This window comes from Symphodus melops (genome assembly GCF_947650265.1).
Source record: "Symphodus melops genome assembly, chromosome: 5".
Classification (NCBI taxonomy): domain Eukaryota; kingdom Metazoa; phylum Chordata; class Actinopteri; order Labriformes; family Labridae; genus Symphodus; species Symphodus melops.
In genome coordinates this window covers 15,686,836-15,706,382 of record NC_136695.1, presented here as the reverse complement: position 1 = coordinate 15,706,382, position 19,547 = coordinate 15,686,836, and the positions used below count along the sequence as shown (strand labels likewise).

The 19,547-nt window shown below is 39.4% G+C and overlaps 1 protein-coding gene across 1 annotated transcript in view; it reads left to right on the top strand.

Moving 5' to 3' along the window:
- cdkal1 (CDK5 regulatory subunit associated protein 1-like 1) overlaps positions 1–11,472 on the top strand; it is a 216,971-nt gene extending 205,499 nt beyond the window's left edge. The window contains exon 14 of the mRNA XM_079344989.1: positions 10,479–11,472. Coding sequence (XP_079201115.1) covers positions 10,479–10,634 — 156 coding nt within the window. The 3' untranslated portion in view covers positions 10,635–11,472. The remainder of the gene's footprint in view (positions 1–10,478) is intronic.
- The last annotated feature ends 8,075 nt before the right edge of the window (positions 11,473–19,547 follow it).

The following is a 19,547-nucleotide window of genomic DNA, read 5'->3' as shown; positions in this document are numbered from 1 at the left end:
AAATCAACAAGTCAAATCTCTAATGCTTTTTTAGCTCATGAAATGATCTGTCAAGTGTTCAGTGTGTTCCATCCATGTCAAAACTATCAAACTTGTATTTACCAAAAACTTTAAAAATGAAAAAAAACATCTTCTAACATATTAATATAATATTGGTGAGTGTTTGCATGGTGTATGTGTGTGGTGGTCCACACATTTAATCCATGCTCGCTTCTGCAGTTGGTTGGAAAAAACCAGTGTAGCAGGCGTGAGATAAGTAATTTAAGATAAGCTGTGGTTGGCTAAACTGTCCTGTGTCTTGCTTTTTATACCAAATACACACATTATAACACACACACACACACACACACACACACACACACACACACACACACACACACACAGTATATGCGTAATACATGCACAGAGGCACACACAAACAGCATGTTAATGTATCTGTTTCACTGCATGTTATTTTTCACTCTGACTAGCTGTAGCTTATAGCTCAGGACATGGAGCCACAGAGCAGAATATGATACACTTTCTAATTTCACACTCCATCAGCCTTTACTGCCAGACAGAGAGGGAGGGGACCCAAAGAACAGACAGAGACATGAGAGAGAGGGCGACACTGATCGAGGGGAAAGCAAGCAGAGAGAGAGAGAAATGGATGGCAGAGAATTAGATAAAGAAGAATGAAAGAGAAAGGTTTCACAGCAGGCCAAGCGATACATTACTTTTACTTAGCATGAAAAGTTCAGCTGTGGCGACTGGACCTTGTAAAACTAGTTGCCTCATATAGTGTACAGGCCATCCAGCAACCCCGATAGCATTCATTTTTCCCTGCTTACGTTCCCAAACACCCACACTCTTTCAGCACATTGAAAATCTTACACATCATACCGGAGCTATTTTTTTCTTATATGTATATTTACTAAGTATATATATATTTCATGTTACAAGAATTGTGCATCTCTAAAACAGATCAAACAGACACTCATAACTATTTAGAGAAAGCTGGAAAGCAGCACACTAAAATAGTCTCAGTCATCAGTGCACTGTAAATGTGTCTAAGGAGTTTAGTTCGAATGCAGGCAATGTCAAACTTCACTTCAACGTGCAGAAATCTTCAGCAGATCCGGGCTCATGACAGAACGGGGGGGTGGGGGGGTGATGAATGAGAAAGTGACCAAATGTTTTGGAAACACAGCTGTATATGCAAGCTGCACATGTACTGTATTCACAGTTACAGTAGAGGCCTTGGGTAAATGGTTGTATATGCGATGTCCTTGTCATCACTGTGTCAATATCTGCCCTCACTATTGTTGTATGTAGGTGAATGAGCGTAAACATGAACACACATGCCTTGAATACAGTCACACAGAGGGTAGTATAAGTATATACCCTTCTACTCACACGCTGGTGGCTGGTCTATACATTTTTTAAGGCCATCTTTTTTATATGAGTGTCAGCGTGAGTCCACCACACACTGGGCTGGATGTGTGTGTGAGATGAATGAGTGATTAAGAAAAGAAAGATAGGTGCTCGCGCCAATGTCTTGCGGCAGGGTCTATAATTACAGGATTTTGTCCGAGAGGGAGAAATAAACAGAGAATAACGGAGTGGGAGGAGAGAAAGAAAGTGTGATGAGGTCCATGATAACTGTGTGGCTGATAGACGGTTGGAGTCTAGGCTGTGTCCTTTCATCTAAGATGCAAAAGAGGGTTGTGAGAGAAAGTGAGAAAAAGAAAGAGTGCTTGATAAGTGGGATGATTGGATAGGCAGAGGAACCCACTAAAGGTCTGTACTATCCATTTGTGGAAAAGGGAACAAAGTGAGAGATCTATCATTTCAAAGATAGAGGGAGAGATGATTGCACAGCAGCCAGCATCCATACTGATGTGTTGTTGGAATAAAGCAATGTGGCCAGATGCAAAGATGGATGGATTTATAGAGTGATGGCATGTAAAAGCTTGTGTGGATAGATTGACCTGAGAGTGGACAGATAGGTATGGATGCATACTAGACATGAGGCATGATGGCTTATATACAGCCAACTGATGGATGAGCAGAAGAACAGATGCATGGGTGTGTGAATATATGGACAGGTGTAGGACTTGTGGATGGAAGAGCAGTGAGGATGGATTCAGTGATCCAATGGAAAACTGCTCTTGGTCTTTATTCAGCCCAACAAAGCTTTGCTAGGTTCTGCAGTTTAAACCCAATTTGCACATTTTTATTTACTCCATTGGTTTGAAGTTTTGTTCTCCATTTATTTTATGAATTCCTTTTTGGTGGGTGATATTCACCTCCAAGTATTTTAAGGTTAGAACTAACAGTTATGTCTTTATTAATTAGTCTGAAGATAAACATATGAGTAAGAGATTTGAAGCTCGTGTGGAGTTTTCAGCTGATGAAACAGATTACATTTAATACTGATGCCTCTTTATGACAACTCCTCAGTACAACAACAACAACAATTGTCAGATGTAAACAATTCCCATAAATCCTGATTAGAAATCAGAGGCTATGGACAATGCACTAGGATACAAATTTAATTTCAATGTTTAATCTCCTTTCTATTCTTTCCTTGTTTCTATTTTGTAAGCCGTAATTTCCATTTTACCTTCATTATTCCCTCTCTTCCCTGATTAATTTGTGCAATGTGACATGTTCATTAAAAGGCTTTGATTTTTTGCCATTTCATTCCATGAAACAAGACCAAGGTTTATAGAAATGAGATGAGAATTCTTCTCCTCAGTTCCCTCTGCATCCCTTTTAGTCTCTCACTCTCTTTCTCTCCGCCTGTCAGCCCTTCATTCATAGAAACTGCACTTTCCCTCAGAAAGGGAAGGACAGTAATGAGTCTTTTTAGTGGGACACAATAGCAGAGAAAGCACTCAACAGCATGCTGAAGGAAAGAGAAAGTATCTTCACCAGTTGTCATCCTCAGATGAAATTAAATGATAGAAGAGGAGGTGCATAGTGAGTGAGAGGCCTAAAAAAAAAAAGAAGCAAGAATGAAAGAGGGAGAGCGAGGTTGACGGAAAGATCAGGAGACAGAAAAGCAGCTTGAGTGCCATCCAATAATCAGCTCTTTTCACAGCATACTTTCTCAAGGAGACGGAGAGAATAGGAGCGAGAGAAGAAAACAGCTCTGCTCCATCCACAAGACAGCAAATCGACAGCTTGTATGAAAGACAGAAGAGAAAAGATAGAGAGCTGGGAGAGACAGAAATGTGTCCCTCCATGACCACAATTTGAGAAAATAACAAAGAAAATGGAGGCGGACATTCTCTTCTTGTATTCATACATTTTCTGGACCTTCTTTTTATTTTTTATATTTATGGTTGTCCCAGCCACCCTTGGGGTTCTTTTGTTTACTTCTCACAGTTTTCATTCTTTAGCCTTTATCCCATGTGTTGTCTGTTTTTGATTTGGTCTTCTTTGGTGTGTATGGATGCAGGAAGAGACGTATAAAAACATATATGTACTCGGTGTATGATGGCAAATTTACAAAATGAGTGGGTGGGATTGCAGGTATTTTGCATCATAATGCTTAGTGAACAGACACAGCCAAACACAAATGTACTACAGGTTTATCAGTCAAAAGTGGCTTACACACACACGCACGCACGCACACACGCACGCACACACACACGCCCTCTCACGATCCTTGTACACACACGTTCATGTATACATAAACACCGACGCACAGGCCCCCTGGTGTGATTGGCGATCTACTCTTCCCCGCAGGCTCTATGATACACTGGCTGTTCTCATGATCATCATGTAGACAACTCAAGTGCTCAACACAGACAAAGACATGCACAAGCATAACATGAGAACACAACTCTGCATTTCACTCCAAACAATTGAACTGCTCTATGTCCACATGTAACTGTTGTGGGTTGTTACTTTGATGTATTGTCAGGAAAATCACAGAAATCAAAGATTAAGCTGTTTTTTTTTTTATCCCTGGGATACAGTTAATCCTCTCAAATATAGTTTTAACCTGTTTTTTAATCTCAAATGTCAAAAGGTTCTGCTTGGCCTTTGCATGACTTTGTTTATGCAAATCATTTGTTTTGTCTTCCAAACAGCAGGCGTAGCTATTTTAAGCATTTTATTTAGCATGTCAAATTGTATTACATGGCCTCTGCTTTGCATATACTGGAAGAACCAAAGTCACAATAACAAAGGGATAAATGTTCAGCCATCAAAAACATCACTCATATCTATTTTCAGTTTTCATACTATGCTGTCAAAAAGCATTATGCAGCCTCATTCTTTTTCATTGATTTGAAATGCCAGAAGGTATTAAATCACCTCTGTTTAATCTGTTTATTGTTTTCTCTTTTTTTCTTTTTTTTTTAAGACAGATGGGCGATGCATATAACAAATCACTTAGGCCACAACTGTTGTGGAAAAAAGTTGAGATATAATGTTCTTTCTTTTTCTTCCGTTTTATAAGACTTCCCCCACTATTGGCCTTTTAAACGACTTTTGAGTGAAATGATACAGCAGATGACTCACAGTGTCATCAGATCCTCTTTTGAAGCTCAGTATCCTGTGTTGACAGAATTATAGCTTCATTGTTGTTCAAATACGTCTCAACACTTCAGAAGAACTTTATTAAAAAGAGATATTCTTAAAGCATTTGGTCAAAGTGTAAATAAAGGAAAGGTCCATAATTGTTTCTTAATTCACTTAGGTAGTTATAACTACTTCAAGTACTGTGTAAAGATGCACAACAACGTGTGGATTATTGAATGAGCCTCCGAGCCGTCCTGAAAGTTGTCGTTTGGATGTCCTTGATTTCATTGTAATGTATAGGGTTAACAGGTCAGAGTTGTAGAGTTGTTTGAGTGTTGCAGTCCACTTGAGGAACATAATGTGCCCTCTTTATGTGCAGGAAACACCAGAGGCACATTACCTGTAATGATCTTCCCTGATACCTGTAATGATTATCACAATTGTTCTGTTTAAAGGCTTTAAACAACTACTTACTTATTATACTAATGCAGTGCAGTGTCAGATTAAATCTGTTACATGTTCTTATTTGTTTAACAATCACCTCCAGTGCTTTTGCTCAAAGGCAAACTGTGGTAACACAGTTAGGTTGTGTACAGAGAAACTGCAGGCTTGAGCGCCACATAAACATGTAGTGCTGTGTGTTTGTGTGGGTACTGTAGCTAGTCTGCATCCTCACAGCTTGTGTTGGGAAAAAAGGTCTCCACAATTTATAGTTGATATCATATTTAGGCTATAATTCAGCCCAAGATAATGAAGATGATTTAACAGTTTGCTGTGATATAAAGTGATGTTGGCCAAAGTGCATATGGCTTATGTATATACATGAATTGTGACTCAACTGGCACATGTATTTACTGTCAGTGTGTATGCATACACATGTGAGAGGAAGAATCTGGTCCTGTCAAGACATAACTTGACAATATGTTTGTATTAGGATGTGCTGTTCGTGTGTGTGAAGTGACAACAGTTAAACCTGTATGCCCGAACATTGTTGTGTCAGAGGGTTTTACCTGACACTGCAGTGGTGAGAGACCTTTTAGATGACAGGAGAGAAAAGGAAAGACGGAAGGAGAGCATGACTCAAGATCCCCACAGTGCTTTTTTTTTTTCTCCTCACAATTTATTTTTAACAAATCAGTCCATCACATTTTATGATCAGAACTGCGGATCAGTCAGTGACAGAGTTCAAACAAAGATGTTATTTATTAGAAATAGTGCTTGGAACCACTTTAATTACTCCCTCGTCCCTCTGTCCAGTTGTAAATAGCTGCAGCTCATTGTGTCACTGCGGCTTTGTCAAATCACCCGTGACTAAGGAGCCTGTTACAGTATCTGTTTACTCTCTCACACACACACACACACACACACACACACACACACACACACACACACACACACACACACACGCGCACACACACACAAACCACTTCCATTGGTTCTGTGCGTCTAGAGTGACACTGACAGCTGGTGAGGATCATGTGAGAAATGTGACCACTGTGTATTGTGCTTGCTGGCTCTCGTGATGTGGTTTGTGTGTCTTTGTGTGAATATGGCAGTGTGTTGGCGGAGGCTGCAACAGACACTGCAGCAGATTTTTTGTTTTTTTTTACAGAAAAAAAAGGGGTGCACATGTGGAAATTGGAGCCAGAGATTTTAAGACACAGAGAGTCCGGGACCTTGAGGGAAAAGTATCTTGCTGTGTTAGGCGGTCCGTAGCCCTGCTGTAGTGTTAGATGATTTTTAAAGTAGGATTATTCTGCTCTGCTGTACCGCTGTGAGCCGAGAGAGAGACATTATCCACCACAGGCCTACTCATACACACACACTTAATCACAAATGCCAATGCTCATACTCTTTCTTTCTCACACACATGTGCAGTAACTCAGCATGCCAGCTAGCAGGTGGTGAACTATCATTGAAAACCACATCCCTCATCTTTTCCTGCCCTCTTTCTCCCGCTCCTTCGTCTCCTCAGTTTTGCACTTCGCTCCACTTTTCTCCCCTTCCCTCCCACTGTGCTGACACGCACCTACTGGCACTTGGATTTTCACTTATCCTCCCAACTAGTAATAGATTTTCGACTGTACTATTCAGTCTCTCTTCTGACACCCTGTTGTTCGAAGACCCCTGCAGAGAAACAGATAAATAGATGGCCTGTCAGCACACAGAAGGATAATGCTTTTGGCTCTCAACTTTATTCTCTTTGCTCTTATTCTGCCTCCTCTTTTGCCTCCAGTTTTATTCATTTAGAAATTCAGGTATTTTTCTTCCTCAAGTAGGCAGGGAATATCTCTGTTTGCAGGGAGTCTTCCTCATTCAGTTCAAGTTAAGAATGATGGAGAACATTTCTGTTCTTTCATCTTTAATGAATTTGTTAATATCTAAACCAGCTAAAAGGCCTATAATCCTAATAAGTTAATAGAAATGATGTTATTTTATATGAGCAGGTTAGTAACTTGAACACATGATTAAAGTAGCTGTCTTTGTAATAACAGTTTTATAGCTAAAAGGCCTAGGGGTCAAGTAGCATGTGCACTATGACAGAGACGTCATGCAAGCATCAAAAGCAGCAACACAACAGTGTATCAGTTTCTCCATTATGCAGCCCAACAATGCTCGTATCATTAAACTAATGTGCACAACGTCAGCTAGACCTTCTGTAACACATCCTCCCTCCGACTATTGTCAGAAGTTACTGTTAGTGACTTATGGATGTGTCACGAGGCGTTGGCGGTCATAGTATCCATCTTCCGTTGTGTGCTGTAACAGAGGATCTCATTCAGACAACAGTGAGGAGAAGAGTGGGAGGAGGTGAGGTAGCATTGACAACCATCAGAGAGCGGATAGGGAGTAATGTGGCGGATAGAGAGGCAGAGGACAGACAGTATGCAGCTGCTCAGGCAACACGTGTAGGCGTGCACACACTCTCTGCTACTGGCAAATTCAGGACACCAATTGAGACAGGTGTTCACACTGTTTATTCTTGTACTCTTAGTTCAAAGGTCCAGAGTTTGGTAATCATGATTAAAGTTCTCTGCAACTGAAACTTTGAAAGATTTATCCATATAGTAACGTTCATGTTTAAAATAGCAAAATAGCAAAATAATGGATCCCATGCAATGGCAGGTATTGATAACGGTAAATAGAGTCCCCTTTCCTTTTTTTATTTTAAGTAGGCTGTGTAAAAAAAATGTTTTTTTTAATGCCCATCTTGGTAGCATTTAAATACACCACTCACAATAAGTGAGGGATATTGTGAGGTCGTCAGTGGGTTTCATACAGAAAGTGTTTGTTTCACTTCAGTGGTTTTTGGGATAGGAAGGCAATTGTATTGTAGGTGATAGACACACCTCATTCTGTGTTTTCCACGTCATGGTCTCACTGTGTACAGTGTACCTTACATATTGGGGCCAATACAAAAACATTCTTACCGAAGAGACATAGAACCCATCATCATCCCCCAATTCCGCAAGTACACCCCTAGCTTTCTGTTCATGGATGATGATGTTGTACCACATCGTGGCAGAATTGTGACAGCTCGACTTCAGGAAGTTGGAGCGCCTCATATGTTATGGTCAGCAATGTCCCCTGACCTGAAGCCCATAGAGCACGTCTGACCAGCTGAAGCAGCGACTGGATGCTCGTACTCCACCCCCACGTGACCTGGCTGAACTGCATGTAGCACTTGTGGAGGAGAGGAACACATTGCCTCAGAACAACATCATGAGACCAGTTAGGAGCATGAGACGTCACTGTCATTCAGGCAAATGATGGAAACACCCACTACTGATTTTATCAATTTTTGTTATTTGGGGGCTGTTTTTGCTATTGTCTAAATAGCTGGGGTAATAAATATTGCACTCGTGAAAATCGTGCTTCTTCTCATTCATTGATAGCATTATCAAAGGGAAATATTACTTATTCAAATTCAGACCAAATAGGTAAAGCACTCATGTTAATAACAATATCCCTAACTTATTGTGAGTAGTGTAAGTTTTGATGTACTGTAGACGATGGTGTAGGTTAGAAGATTATTCTACTTGGATACTAAAGCACACTCTCTCCCAGTTATCCCTGGTGAATGTGGTTAAAGGTTATTCTAAAAAGCAACTAATCAGTTCCTCAATACTGCCATGCATAATCTATCTTTGGTGATGATAAGCAATTTTAGTAAGTGTCATGCAGGAGGAGACGTGAATGATCAGTTTCTTCTTTGCCCAGAGATGTTGACTGCTGTCGCTTCTTAAGTGATATGTTTAAAGCTCAAATTCAAACAGCCACATAGTGTGATGGATTATTTATCTCGCAGACAGCAATCAGTCTGTCTCCACTCAGACATGATTATTAAACTATATGAGTGTGTTATCAAACAGAGTTTTATCGATGAGCGGGTATGTTCATACATAATTCTGTTAACACTAAAGAGAACTGGAAAAAGGCCAATGAATTGTTCATGTTCCTCTCATCAGCGCTGCTTTCATCAGGCAGCATCTTGTGCTCATACCTACTGTTAATGTGTTATATTGTTGGTGGCAAACCTACATGAGAACGTTGTTACACTGAGGGACAAACTCAGTCATACTCCAGAGTTGTTGCTAACATTATACAGTAAGCTAACACTTGTGTTGTTTCTCTCCAAGCTTCTCTACCTACATAACTACATTACTATGCTGCTTCATCAACGTGGGCTTGATTCAATAGACAACACTCTGTCATAATTGGATCATGACAAAACTGCATTAACTTCTTTGCACAGAGATAATGGCATCTTAATTGAAATGCCTTCATTTGCATAAGCAAATGGGTGCTTTTATGAAGGCTTTCACCCTCAAAATATCAAAAATAACCAGCACAATTAAAATTCTGCTTATTATCGGACCTATTATTTTCAAATCAATTTGGTCAAGGAAGAGAGCTTCAGCGAGACAGGAAGGTGGAGTAAACAAAATCCTGGGACTCCCCTTGTGGTCTCCAAAATGCGAATACCTCCCAAGCATCAATGGTTCCTAACATCTAGCAGCATTCAAAGATGAAGTTGAAAATGATCAGCAGATATGACCCATAACAAGTACTTACTGTATAAACCCCCTCACATCAATGACCATTTGATGAAGATCCTATCCAAGAGTAAATAATGATTTTACTCCTCAATGTGGCAAACTAAACCCTGGATATTTCTGTCAAAATAAGATGACGATCAGAATTAGGTCTCCTTCCTCTTTATGCCCTTCTTTTTTCTCCTGCTCCTTTCCTTTCAGCATTGCTCTCTATCATCTTTCACTGTCAAATCGCTCCAGTGCTGGATGTCTTCTTAATAGTCCAACATATTAAGACTGCACAGAACTCTCTGATTACAGACATTTTAAGTGTTGGATCACTGACCACTGTGCCGTCAAGCTTGGCTGTTTGATTTGTGACTGTGGCCAGTTGATTTAATCTTGAGATGATCCCCTAATTATGAAATATGGACATGACGTACGCTCTGAGATGAAACCATCTGTGTCCCCAGGCAGGGATATTCAGATATTATCACCAGAGATATTAAAATGTTCATCATAAAACTATATAGTTCCTACTTGACTCCTATAGAGAGAAAGAAGGAGGTCTCTAAGGGAAGATCTAATCAGTCTTTCTGAGTACTTCATGCTCCCCCACTGGATCTATAATCATTTGCATAGCTGTCTTTTTAGAAACAGCTCAATATATTCAGTGACAATCTGCAGTAAGTGCACAATGCCACATAAAATCTAAAAGTTTGTTTTTTACACATTTAGCTTTTTTTTAATGACCAGAGAGACAGTTTGAAGCCAAACTGTGGAATACTGATTTCTTTACAGAGGTTTCACCTTTAAAAAGCTAGTTTTAGATTGTTATTCAAGTTTTCACATGCAAACAGATAAAGCACACCAAAATGTGATACCTCTGTCTAATGTTATTATTGTTCTGTGTGTTTCCACCGACAGGAGCAGATGGCCAACGGTGTCCACGGTGCTTTGCCGCCTTCTTCTGTTTTGATGATTGGCTCATACAGTCTGGATAGGGAAGTCCTGAAGAAAATTGGAATCGGACTGGCTCTGGCTGCAGCTATCTTGGCCTTCGTTGTAGAGAAACTGTACTGACACCATTAACTATAAAGGAGGAAAGAGAAGAGGACACTCACAAGCTCTCACAGCGTGTTAGAAGGCAGTGAATCAAGTCATCACACAGCCTCGTTTGGCCCCCTGTAAAATACTTTTATATACTCTTCAGTTTTAAATAAATCCAAAGAAAAAAAAGAGGCCAGTGACCCTGGAAGTCAAGGATTTCTCATATTTTCTTAAGATTGTTCTTGTTTTTCTCCAAAAAAAAAAAGAAGTCAGATTAGAGAATTTTATTAATTGCCACAGTGTCCCAATGAGCTGTCATTTTTCTGTTCGCTGTAAACAAAGCGGTGTCAGTGTCTTATTTTTTCGGTGCAGTAGGAGTAAGAGAGTGGGCAAGGACAGTTCAGCAGATGTTTCTTTATTGCACAAGCATTTGGTATAAACTTTAGTTTCACCAGATTTTAATTAAAGTCTTTTTGAGCATTTGCTGATTCAGGAAATTGCCATGTTTTGCTTTGTTTCTTGTTCCCTGATGGCTGCAGCCTGACATTGTTAACAAATTAGTCGACACGAGTTTGGATCCTTTTATGTGGGGGGGGTCTTTGCAGCCATTTTTAGGATAAAATAAGAACAACACAACCAGCTTAACACATTTTGTTCTTCTAAACAAAATGTGAGAATCAAACTTTTAGTCGGCTGTCCATTATTCTGCAACACTGAGCATCTAGAGTCCTCAAGGTTCTCTGTTACACAGTTTCACCCTCTCTTGTGGATGGATTGACTTGTGCTTACTTAACAGAATATGTTATTTTATTCTGTGGAAGGGAGAAATAATGTGTATTATACTCTGATTAAAGGTGATCTGTAACTTTCATTTGAATGAACGTATTTATTTTTCAGCAGGAGACGAGAAGAATCTATTTTCACATCTTCAGTACATGTTTTTTAGTGGTTTGCATGTGTGTTATGGTTCATTTTATAGTTTTTCCACTTCTACATGAAAATGAAGTGATAATTTATTTTAATGATGATTTACTCTATCTTAAAATTAAAACATAACTCTCCGCAGGACAGGTCTGTGACCTCTGATGGTGTGTCAGTATGAACCCATCAGTCCACAAGAATACCACACGATTCACAAGAACTTTAAATTGAAGTCAAATTAAAGGCTTGTTCCATGATTTCTTCCCTTTTGAAAGTAGTGTTTAGCTGATGTCCATGTATTGAGGTTTGTGTAACCACCCAAATCAAATAAAGCTGAGGGCATTTTGTTATTTAACTCAAAACATTGGGGGAAAAAAAATGTAATAGTGAAGTACAAATAATAAACATTTGAGGTGGAGAGAAGTATAAAATATCCAAAACATCCTGAAGTTTTGTCTGTAAATCAGGTGATGTTAATCTGTTAACAGCAACAGTTGAACTGTGGACAACCTGTTTATATGAAGTCTGAATCTTTATCTAGGCATTATATATTTTTATTTTTCTTTACATGCTTTGTTTTAACCATCAACGACAGCTGAATAAAGGACCTAATCCGCTGTTCACAACTGAAAAGGCTTGAGTCTCATTTATTCACTAAGTTTAGTCATTTACTTTTTAGGTTTACATCTTTCTAAAACTTAGAGTATAAGGAGAGATTCTCTTACCTCTGTACAACGTTCATTACTGCTCCGATGTCATGTCTAGAGTCAGCCTGTGATTCTCACAGAACTCTTTCTGCTTTGAGGTACAACATTCCCAACATGTGCTCAGAAAACTCCAACGGTTAATAATGCAAGCCCCAATTTATGTGTCGCATGGCACATGTGTCTCTGTCAGTATATCTGCATTTTTTATCTGTGTGAGCCTATGTGTGTGTGAGTGTGAGCAAAAACATGCCCTGTATATATTCCCAGACACAAGTGTCTCTCAGCTTGTTTGTGAGCGTTTCTGTGTCAGAAAGGATGGTGTATGTGTGTGTTTGTGTGTCTGTACATGCCTGCGCTGTCTGATGTCATGTCTGTAGTTTCTTCCAATGCTTAATTTAGCAGAAAGCCAGCATGGGTGCATCTGTATATGTGTGTGTGTGTGTGTGTGTGTGTGTGTGTGTGTGTGTGTGTGTGTGTGTGTGTGTGTGTGTGTGTGTGTGTGTGTGTGAGAGAGACAGAACTCGTCACTCTCTCATTCAGAAAGCTTTTATTAGATACACAACTGTTTGTAGCCTACACACACAGATGACCTGTATTATCTTAGTATATGGTGCGTGTCACACATGCTGTTGACACGTAGATACATGTGTGTACTGGCGCTTTATTTTTTCCTCGCTGCTGCATGTGTCAGACACACATTGCAATTTTGTAGTATACAGTTAAATGATGCATGGCAAGCAAAGTTGCACACAAACACAGCCACCAAAGCTATATATTACCCGATCAAATGATGCGTGTCTTCCACACAGACACACACACTAGCTTTGTATTATGTGATCAAATGATGCGTGTAGCGATGAAGCTTGTTACATCCATCCTGCAGTGCCCTATATTATTCTGCAGCCCTCCATACTGTGTGACAGTTCTTTTGATGCTTTGTAAGCACATTTCCTCACTGTGTATGTCAGTTATACTGCATTGTTCTCCGATGAAATATGGATGCAACGACACCCTTTATGTTTGGGGAATCATCGCTTACTATGAAATATTGAGGCAGCAACCATAGAGAGGAGATCATTATTCACTTTGCATCATTCACTTCAGTTGTTTCTAATAAAAGCGAGACTTTTTGAATTCTTGTCTTAGCTGCAGCTGTTGTCAATAGATCCTGTGCACAGTGACTTCCTTTGGAACTGAAACAGAGCAACTTTAGACAAAGGACAATGCAAAGGAGGTTCAAGATTAATTGGATATCTTATGTCAACTTTCTTCTGTCATGTCATTTAATTTCAATTATTGAAATTGTCTTGTATGGTATTGTATCATAAAGCATCCAGATTTTGTTTTACATCTGATCTTGCATGTATCAATCATCATTAGGTGTGTGGAGCTCAACATTTAGCCTGTTCTGAAGACACATCAGTGTGTGTTTAAATACTGTATAGTGAACAGTAAGTGCATGGTTTAACAGAGACAGTAAATTAATTTGTCAGGAACTTAGAGTTTCTAGTGTGGGAGTCATATACACCATTCAGGCTGTCTGCTATGTATAAAAGCCTTTTACACTCCAGATTGTTACACTTGCGAGTAAAATGTTGTCCACCTGTAACGCAAATACTTTTTTGTGCCAAAATTATGTTATTGTGAATTGAAAGTTCAGCCAATAAAGCACGCTATATTTTTCATTTCATTTTATACAAGTTTGCTTTTTCACTTGTGTTGTTCTCTGCTTGTCTCTATGAAGAACAGCACTCCTCTACTCAGCTGGAGCTCACAGGACAGCAGGCGGCCATAATGCCTGGCTTTACTTATATATAGTGGCCATTATTCAGAATGAATATGTGGCTGTGAGCCATGAGTTACAAAATGTGGAAAAAATGGTGACATAAAAGAACAATACAAATATAGTGTGATGTAATGAAAAGCGTAATGAAGCATTAGAGCCCTTACAGTAAACTGTTTCCAAGATGCACATAGCTGACACAAAAGAAAAAACAAAGGATGCCTTACTAATGCTGCCTATTAATTCACACTGAATTAATAATTAAAAGAATGCATTATAGGAGCATCTAATTAGCAACATTGTCAGACTGTGATCTTTTCAATAAGCTTAACAAAGTAAATTTATCGCTTATTTCTGCACTTTGAACATCATCCTTCAAGGTCCCATCACATCAGTCTGTCTGTGAATACAATTAATTCTGTGTGCAATAATTTGTATGTCATATGATAAAGAATGTGAAAATCAAATGTAAAGGTAGATAAATGAATATATACAGTCACCCCATTTTCTAAGTGTAATTTAAATGTAGGGGAACAAAACTAACGGGAAAAACATTCTGCAGAGATTTGTTGACAGCTTGTATTTTTTTCCCCAGGCTTCTTTGAGAAACCTGCTGAAGCTGAAGCAGCTTCTTTTGAGCACAAACCATTTTATTTACTTCAGGTTGCCTTACCCTTAACAGTAAGAAGGACTGTGTAACTGCATTCAAGTAATCGCTTTTGCTTTTGAAACTCATCTATGTAAACTTTTTCTTTTGGCATTCTTATTTCAACTCTTGTAATGTTTAAATATGGTGTAAATATGGTTTTCTAAATTCCAGTGTATTCATGCTGGCAGCATTGTTTATGAACTGTAATATTTGGATTTAGGTCTTAATCTAAAATTTGTGGGAAAACAGTCGTCTAATTCCCTGCAGCGAGGCTCAAGTACAAATGGGGGATGCAAATGCAAACCCACATGGCTGTGACCAATTAATTTTTGCAATTTGGGTGACCAACATGCTTTGTTGCTTTCCGTCTCCACCTCCCACCTTTTCATCTTTTTTTTCCCTGTCTCACTCTGCCTTTCCATTTCTATAGGCTGAGGTCTGCTCACTGTGTGCTAAGCACTTCAGTGCCTTCTGGAACAGAGGGGGAAATGACTTGGCAAGCATATCCATTCCTAATCGTGTGTGTGTGTGTGTGTGTGTGTGTGTGTGTGTGTGTGTGTGTGTGTGTGTGTGTGTGTGTGTGTGTGTGTGTGTGTGTGTGTGTGTGTGTGTGTGTGTGTGTGTGTGTGTGTGTGTGTGTGTGTGTGTGTGTGTGTGTGTGTGTGTGTGTGTGTGTGTGTGTGTGTGTGTGTGTGTGTGTGTGTGTGTGTGTGTGTGTGTGTGTGTGTGTGTGTGTGTGTGTGTGTGTGTGTGTGTGTGTGTGTGTGTGTGTGTGTGTGTGTGTGTGTGTGTGTGTGTGTGTGTGTGTGTGTGTGTGTGTGTGTGTGTGTGTGTGTGTGTGTGTGTGTGTGTGTGTGTGTGTGTGTGTGTGTGTGTGTGTGTGTGTGTGTGTGTGTGTGTGTGTGTGTGTGTGTGTGTGTGTGTGTGTGTGTGTGTGTGTGTGTGTGTGTGTGTGTGTGTGTGTGTGTGTGTGTGTGTGTGTGTGTGTGTGTGTGTGTGTGTGTGTGTGTGTGTGTGTGTGTGTGTGTGTGTGTCTGTGTGTGTGTGTGTGTGTGTGTGTGTGTGTGTGTGTCTGTGTGTGTGTGTGTCTGTGTGTGTGTGTGTCTGTGTGTGTGTGTGTCTGTGTGTGTCTGTGTGTGTGTGTGTAATCTGCATTTCAGCTTCGTCCAAGCATTTAGTTTGGTGGCCCTTGTGCCTGCATTCAGTGATTGCTGTGTTTTATCGACAAGCACACACACACAGACACACACACAGACACATATACACCCCGTTGTCACTGCAAAGCAAACTGGGAATTAGCAGGCTGCCGTGCGAGGGAGAGATTGGCTCTATTGAGTTTCTTGGTGGCTTGCCAGTACTGTTTTAGTAACGTGCATGTGTGTGTCTGCGCTTCTGTGGTTTTGTGTGTATGTCTTGGAGTGTGTTTGATGGGCTTATACATCTTTGACTTTGAGCGGTTAAGGGTGTGTATTCACCAGTGGGATGGGGTACCAAAGTCAATGTTTTAGCTCCACATTGTTATTGAAAGCTTTTCAATAATCACTCAAAGGCTCGGTGGCACTGCTGTATTTGTTAGTGTGAAAAGTTGTTAATAGTTTAAAGACCATTTTAAAGACGTTAATATCCCTTAAACTTTTTTCAAAAGGCTTAAATGTCCCATGACACAGCAATCGCCTTGGTTTGCTTTACTTCGCGTGACAGAGATCTACATGTATTTGTAGTCGAAGAAATCATGTAAGGCCTATAATGCACACTATATTGTTATTTTTGAATGCGAATTCTTAAGGATCACTCATCACCAAATCCAACCGAAAAAAGCTCTTTAACTAAACTGAAAATACTGTAGCCACTGCCTGGAGAGTTTTTCCATGTCTCACAGCTCTCTTACCCTTATTAGAGAGTTGTTCACTCAGGCAGCAGATACAGAGGCTGACAGCCATGCAAGTCATGTTAAACAAGGTTCAAAAAAGCAACAGTGAGTGCAAACTTCAATCATTATTACAATGAAGGGTCATCAAACAGTGGGAATGTGCACTGAAACTAGCACAACAAAGAATGGAGTCACCTCAAGGTCTCACAGCTGTTTTTCTAATGATACTTATGTTTGATTGGAGCTCCTCAGATGGCAGCTATGAAACTTTTAATGATGTAGTCATGGAAATAAGTGTGCGTTGCATTAGCCTCCTTAGGGCTGCTTTGTTGCCATGGTGAGTTGTCCACACAGGAAACTGTTCTCATTCTCATAGCTACATTTGCAATAGTAACCCTCTCCGATGTATAATGGAGAGTTTCACCACCTCAGGCTGGGTCAGGCTCTTGCTTTACAAGAGTACTCTACTCGCTAAAGAAATTATGTTTTTTCAGGACAGAAAGTAACAAGTGACAAGTAAAAAGAAGTGATATATTTAATTTTCTGGTATATTTGTTATTTCTTGTATTAAGAGCTCTCCACTTCAAACTTGCAGACCATTTTATGAGTCACACGGAGTAGCTCTTAAGGATGCCAGTGTCTTTTTGGCCATTTTATTTTGTGTCGACATTCTTGGTTAACAGAAGGTGAACTTCACAGGCTTTAGTGTTGACTTTTTCTCTGACACCACCATTGACTGTTTTCAAAGATGGACAACAGGTCCTGAATTCTTCTCAGTCAAGAAAGGTGATGTCTTATAACGAAAAAAAATATGTTCACTGTTACCACTCCTCGTAAATATTCCTTTAAGGGAATTGCACAATGAATAACAAGAGAAAAAGAAAATACATCTTTAACTGGCTGACTGTGATCACTTTCTGATCACTTTTTTGACCTATTGTTCTTAATCTACCATTTCTTTTAATCTATTATTGTTTTTAAGCTATTTATTAGGGACTTCATGACCATCAGAATTTTAATGTGTGAATGGTGTGTGTTGTGTCTTATGTTTCTGTGTTGTGTTGTGTGTTGACTACCTTAAGTTGTGTGTTTATTTCTTGATGGGGTGGAGGCCTAACACCAGAGACTAATGTTGAATACAGGTCCTTGGCATAGCAAAATTTGGAAACCTCTGGTCTAGTGGAGTTGCAGTATTGACATTTAACCTACCAATAAAAGTGAATCCGTCTGATCAATACTGTTCACAGCATAATTAATTCATGTGTCGGACTCATTAGAGTCATTCAACTCTCTACAAAGTTCAATGACTCGAGAATGATTGTATGATATGTCTCTATGTAAAGTCCCTCCTATTGGGTCTTTTTTGTTAAAAGTTCAATAAAACTATTAGATTTGAAGTCCCAGAGGATTAATCTTTATCACCAGCAGGTTATTTAAAGACAAATATTTCTTAAAGCTGTGCAGAGCTGTTAGCATGGCTGTAGAGTCTTGGTAAGTAAATGTTAGTGTATTTTCCCTCCATATATTTCTAAACATCTCCTAATTATTTGACACGACCTGCCTGTAATTACAGGCGCCATTCATTAATTTACTCAATTGCCTGATAGTCAATTACACCCTCCTCTGATATTGTGATACAACCATGTCATAAAATCATTAGAATGGAGGAAAAGAAATCAATGGAAAGTCATGTTTGGACTTTGGAAAGAGGCTGTCAACTGATGTTTGATGGAATTATAAAGACAGACACGCGCGCTCAGGGTAGGCAGATCCTGTAAATGATGGTGGAACTAATCTATTGCTGCTAATTAGAAATGAGCGATAGGGAAGGAAGTGGAGGACATGTGTATATAAGTGGGTTGGGGGGAGTGGGGGTTTAATGTGAGAAAGAGCCATAAAAGAGCTATAAAAGTACTCATAAGAGTGAGAACAAGAGTCACAAGGACTGAGACTTTGGCAGCTTCCTGCCAAGACCCGACAAATGACAAGCAGCACTAATTGCAGACATGTCACACTGTGGAACCACATCACAGTCAAACATGATGAACTGAATGGGCTTTTTCAGGGTTAGATGAGTCAAGTGTTATTAACTTGCATCATGGTCTTGATTTAACATCAAAAGCATCATGTGGAAATGTTAAAATTAAACTTATTTGATAATTATGATCACATGAAATTCTATGCTACATAGTTGGAATGTGTTTTACCCTTGTTGAGACCCTCTTAAATCCTAAACTGTACAGCATGTACGAACAATATTTACTTGATGATAATAATATAATGAGCTTCCTGCCGAGATAAACTAGGTTTCAGTTTGTGCTTTAATGATAAGTGTTGAGGAGAGACTCACCTGTAGACAGGTTTGAACATGCTGACAATGATTAAAACAAGAACAGAGCATCATCCTGCAAGTTTTATTTATACCTGAATTTTAGATATCATTTGTTTGCAATGTGTTTGTCAAGTCAGCTGCTGAGAGAGTTTAATGTAGCCGTCCGAGTAAAAGGCAGAACTCCCAGCCACATGTGCTTTAGCCTGTCGAGAAGGATTTGCTGTGAAAAGATTCACAAATGTGATCCAAGCCAATATTGAATGTTGTTTTAAAAGCCATTCCAACCAGTTAATTTGTTAGAGCAAACATAGAAAAGCATCTAGAACTTGTCTTGTCCAACACTGAAACATACACTAACATACTTAATGAAAATGTTTGATATAACAGAATTTGGGCCTAAAACAAAAGGGAAAAAAAACAAAAAAAAATGAAAACATTAAAATTGGACCTGACATATCACCATATGTTCATTGCTATATATATTGATATATTTACTTGTGCCTTTATTAACAAATCCCATTAAATGTTTGAACTACAGACCAATATACTCCAGGCCTAAAGACCCAGCTTAGTCTATGTTCCCCATGAGGTATAATCATAACAGAATAATAGAGCAAGCTCAGAGCCTCTATCTTTACTGACTGCTCAGATGAACTTAACCTCCCTTCAGTCCATCTCATCAGC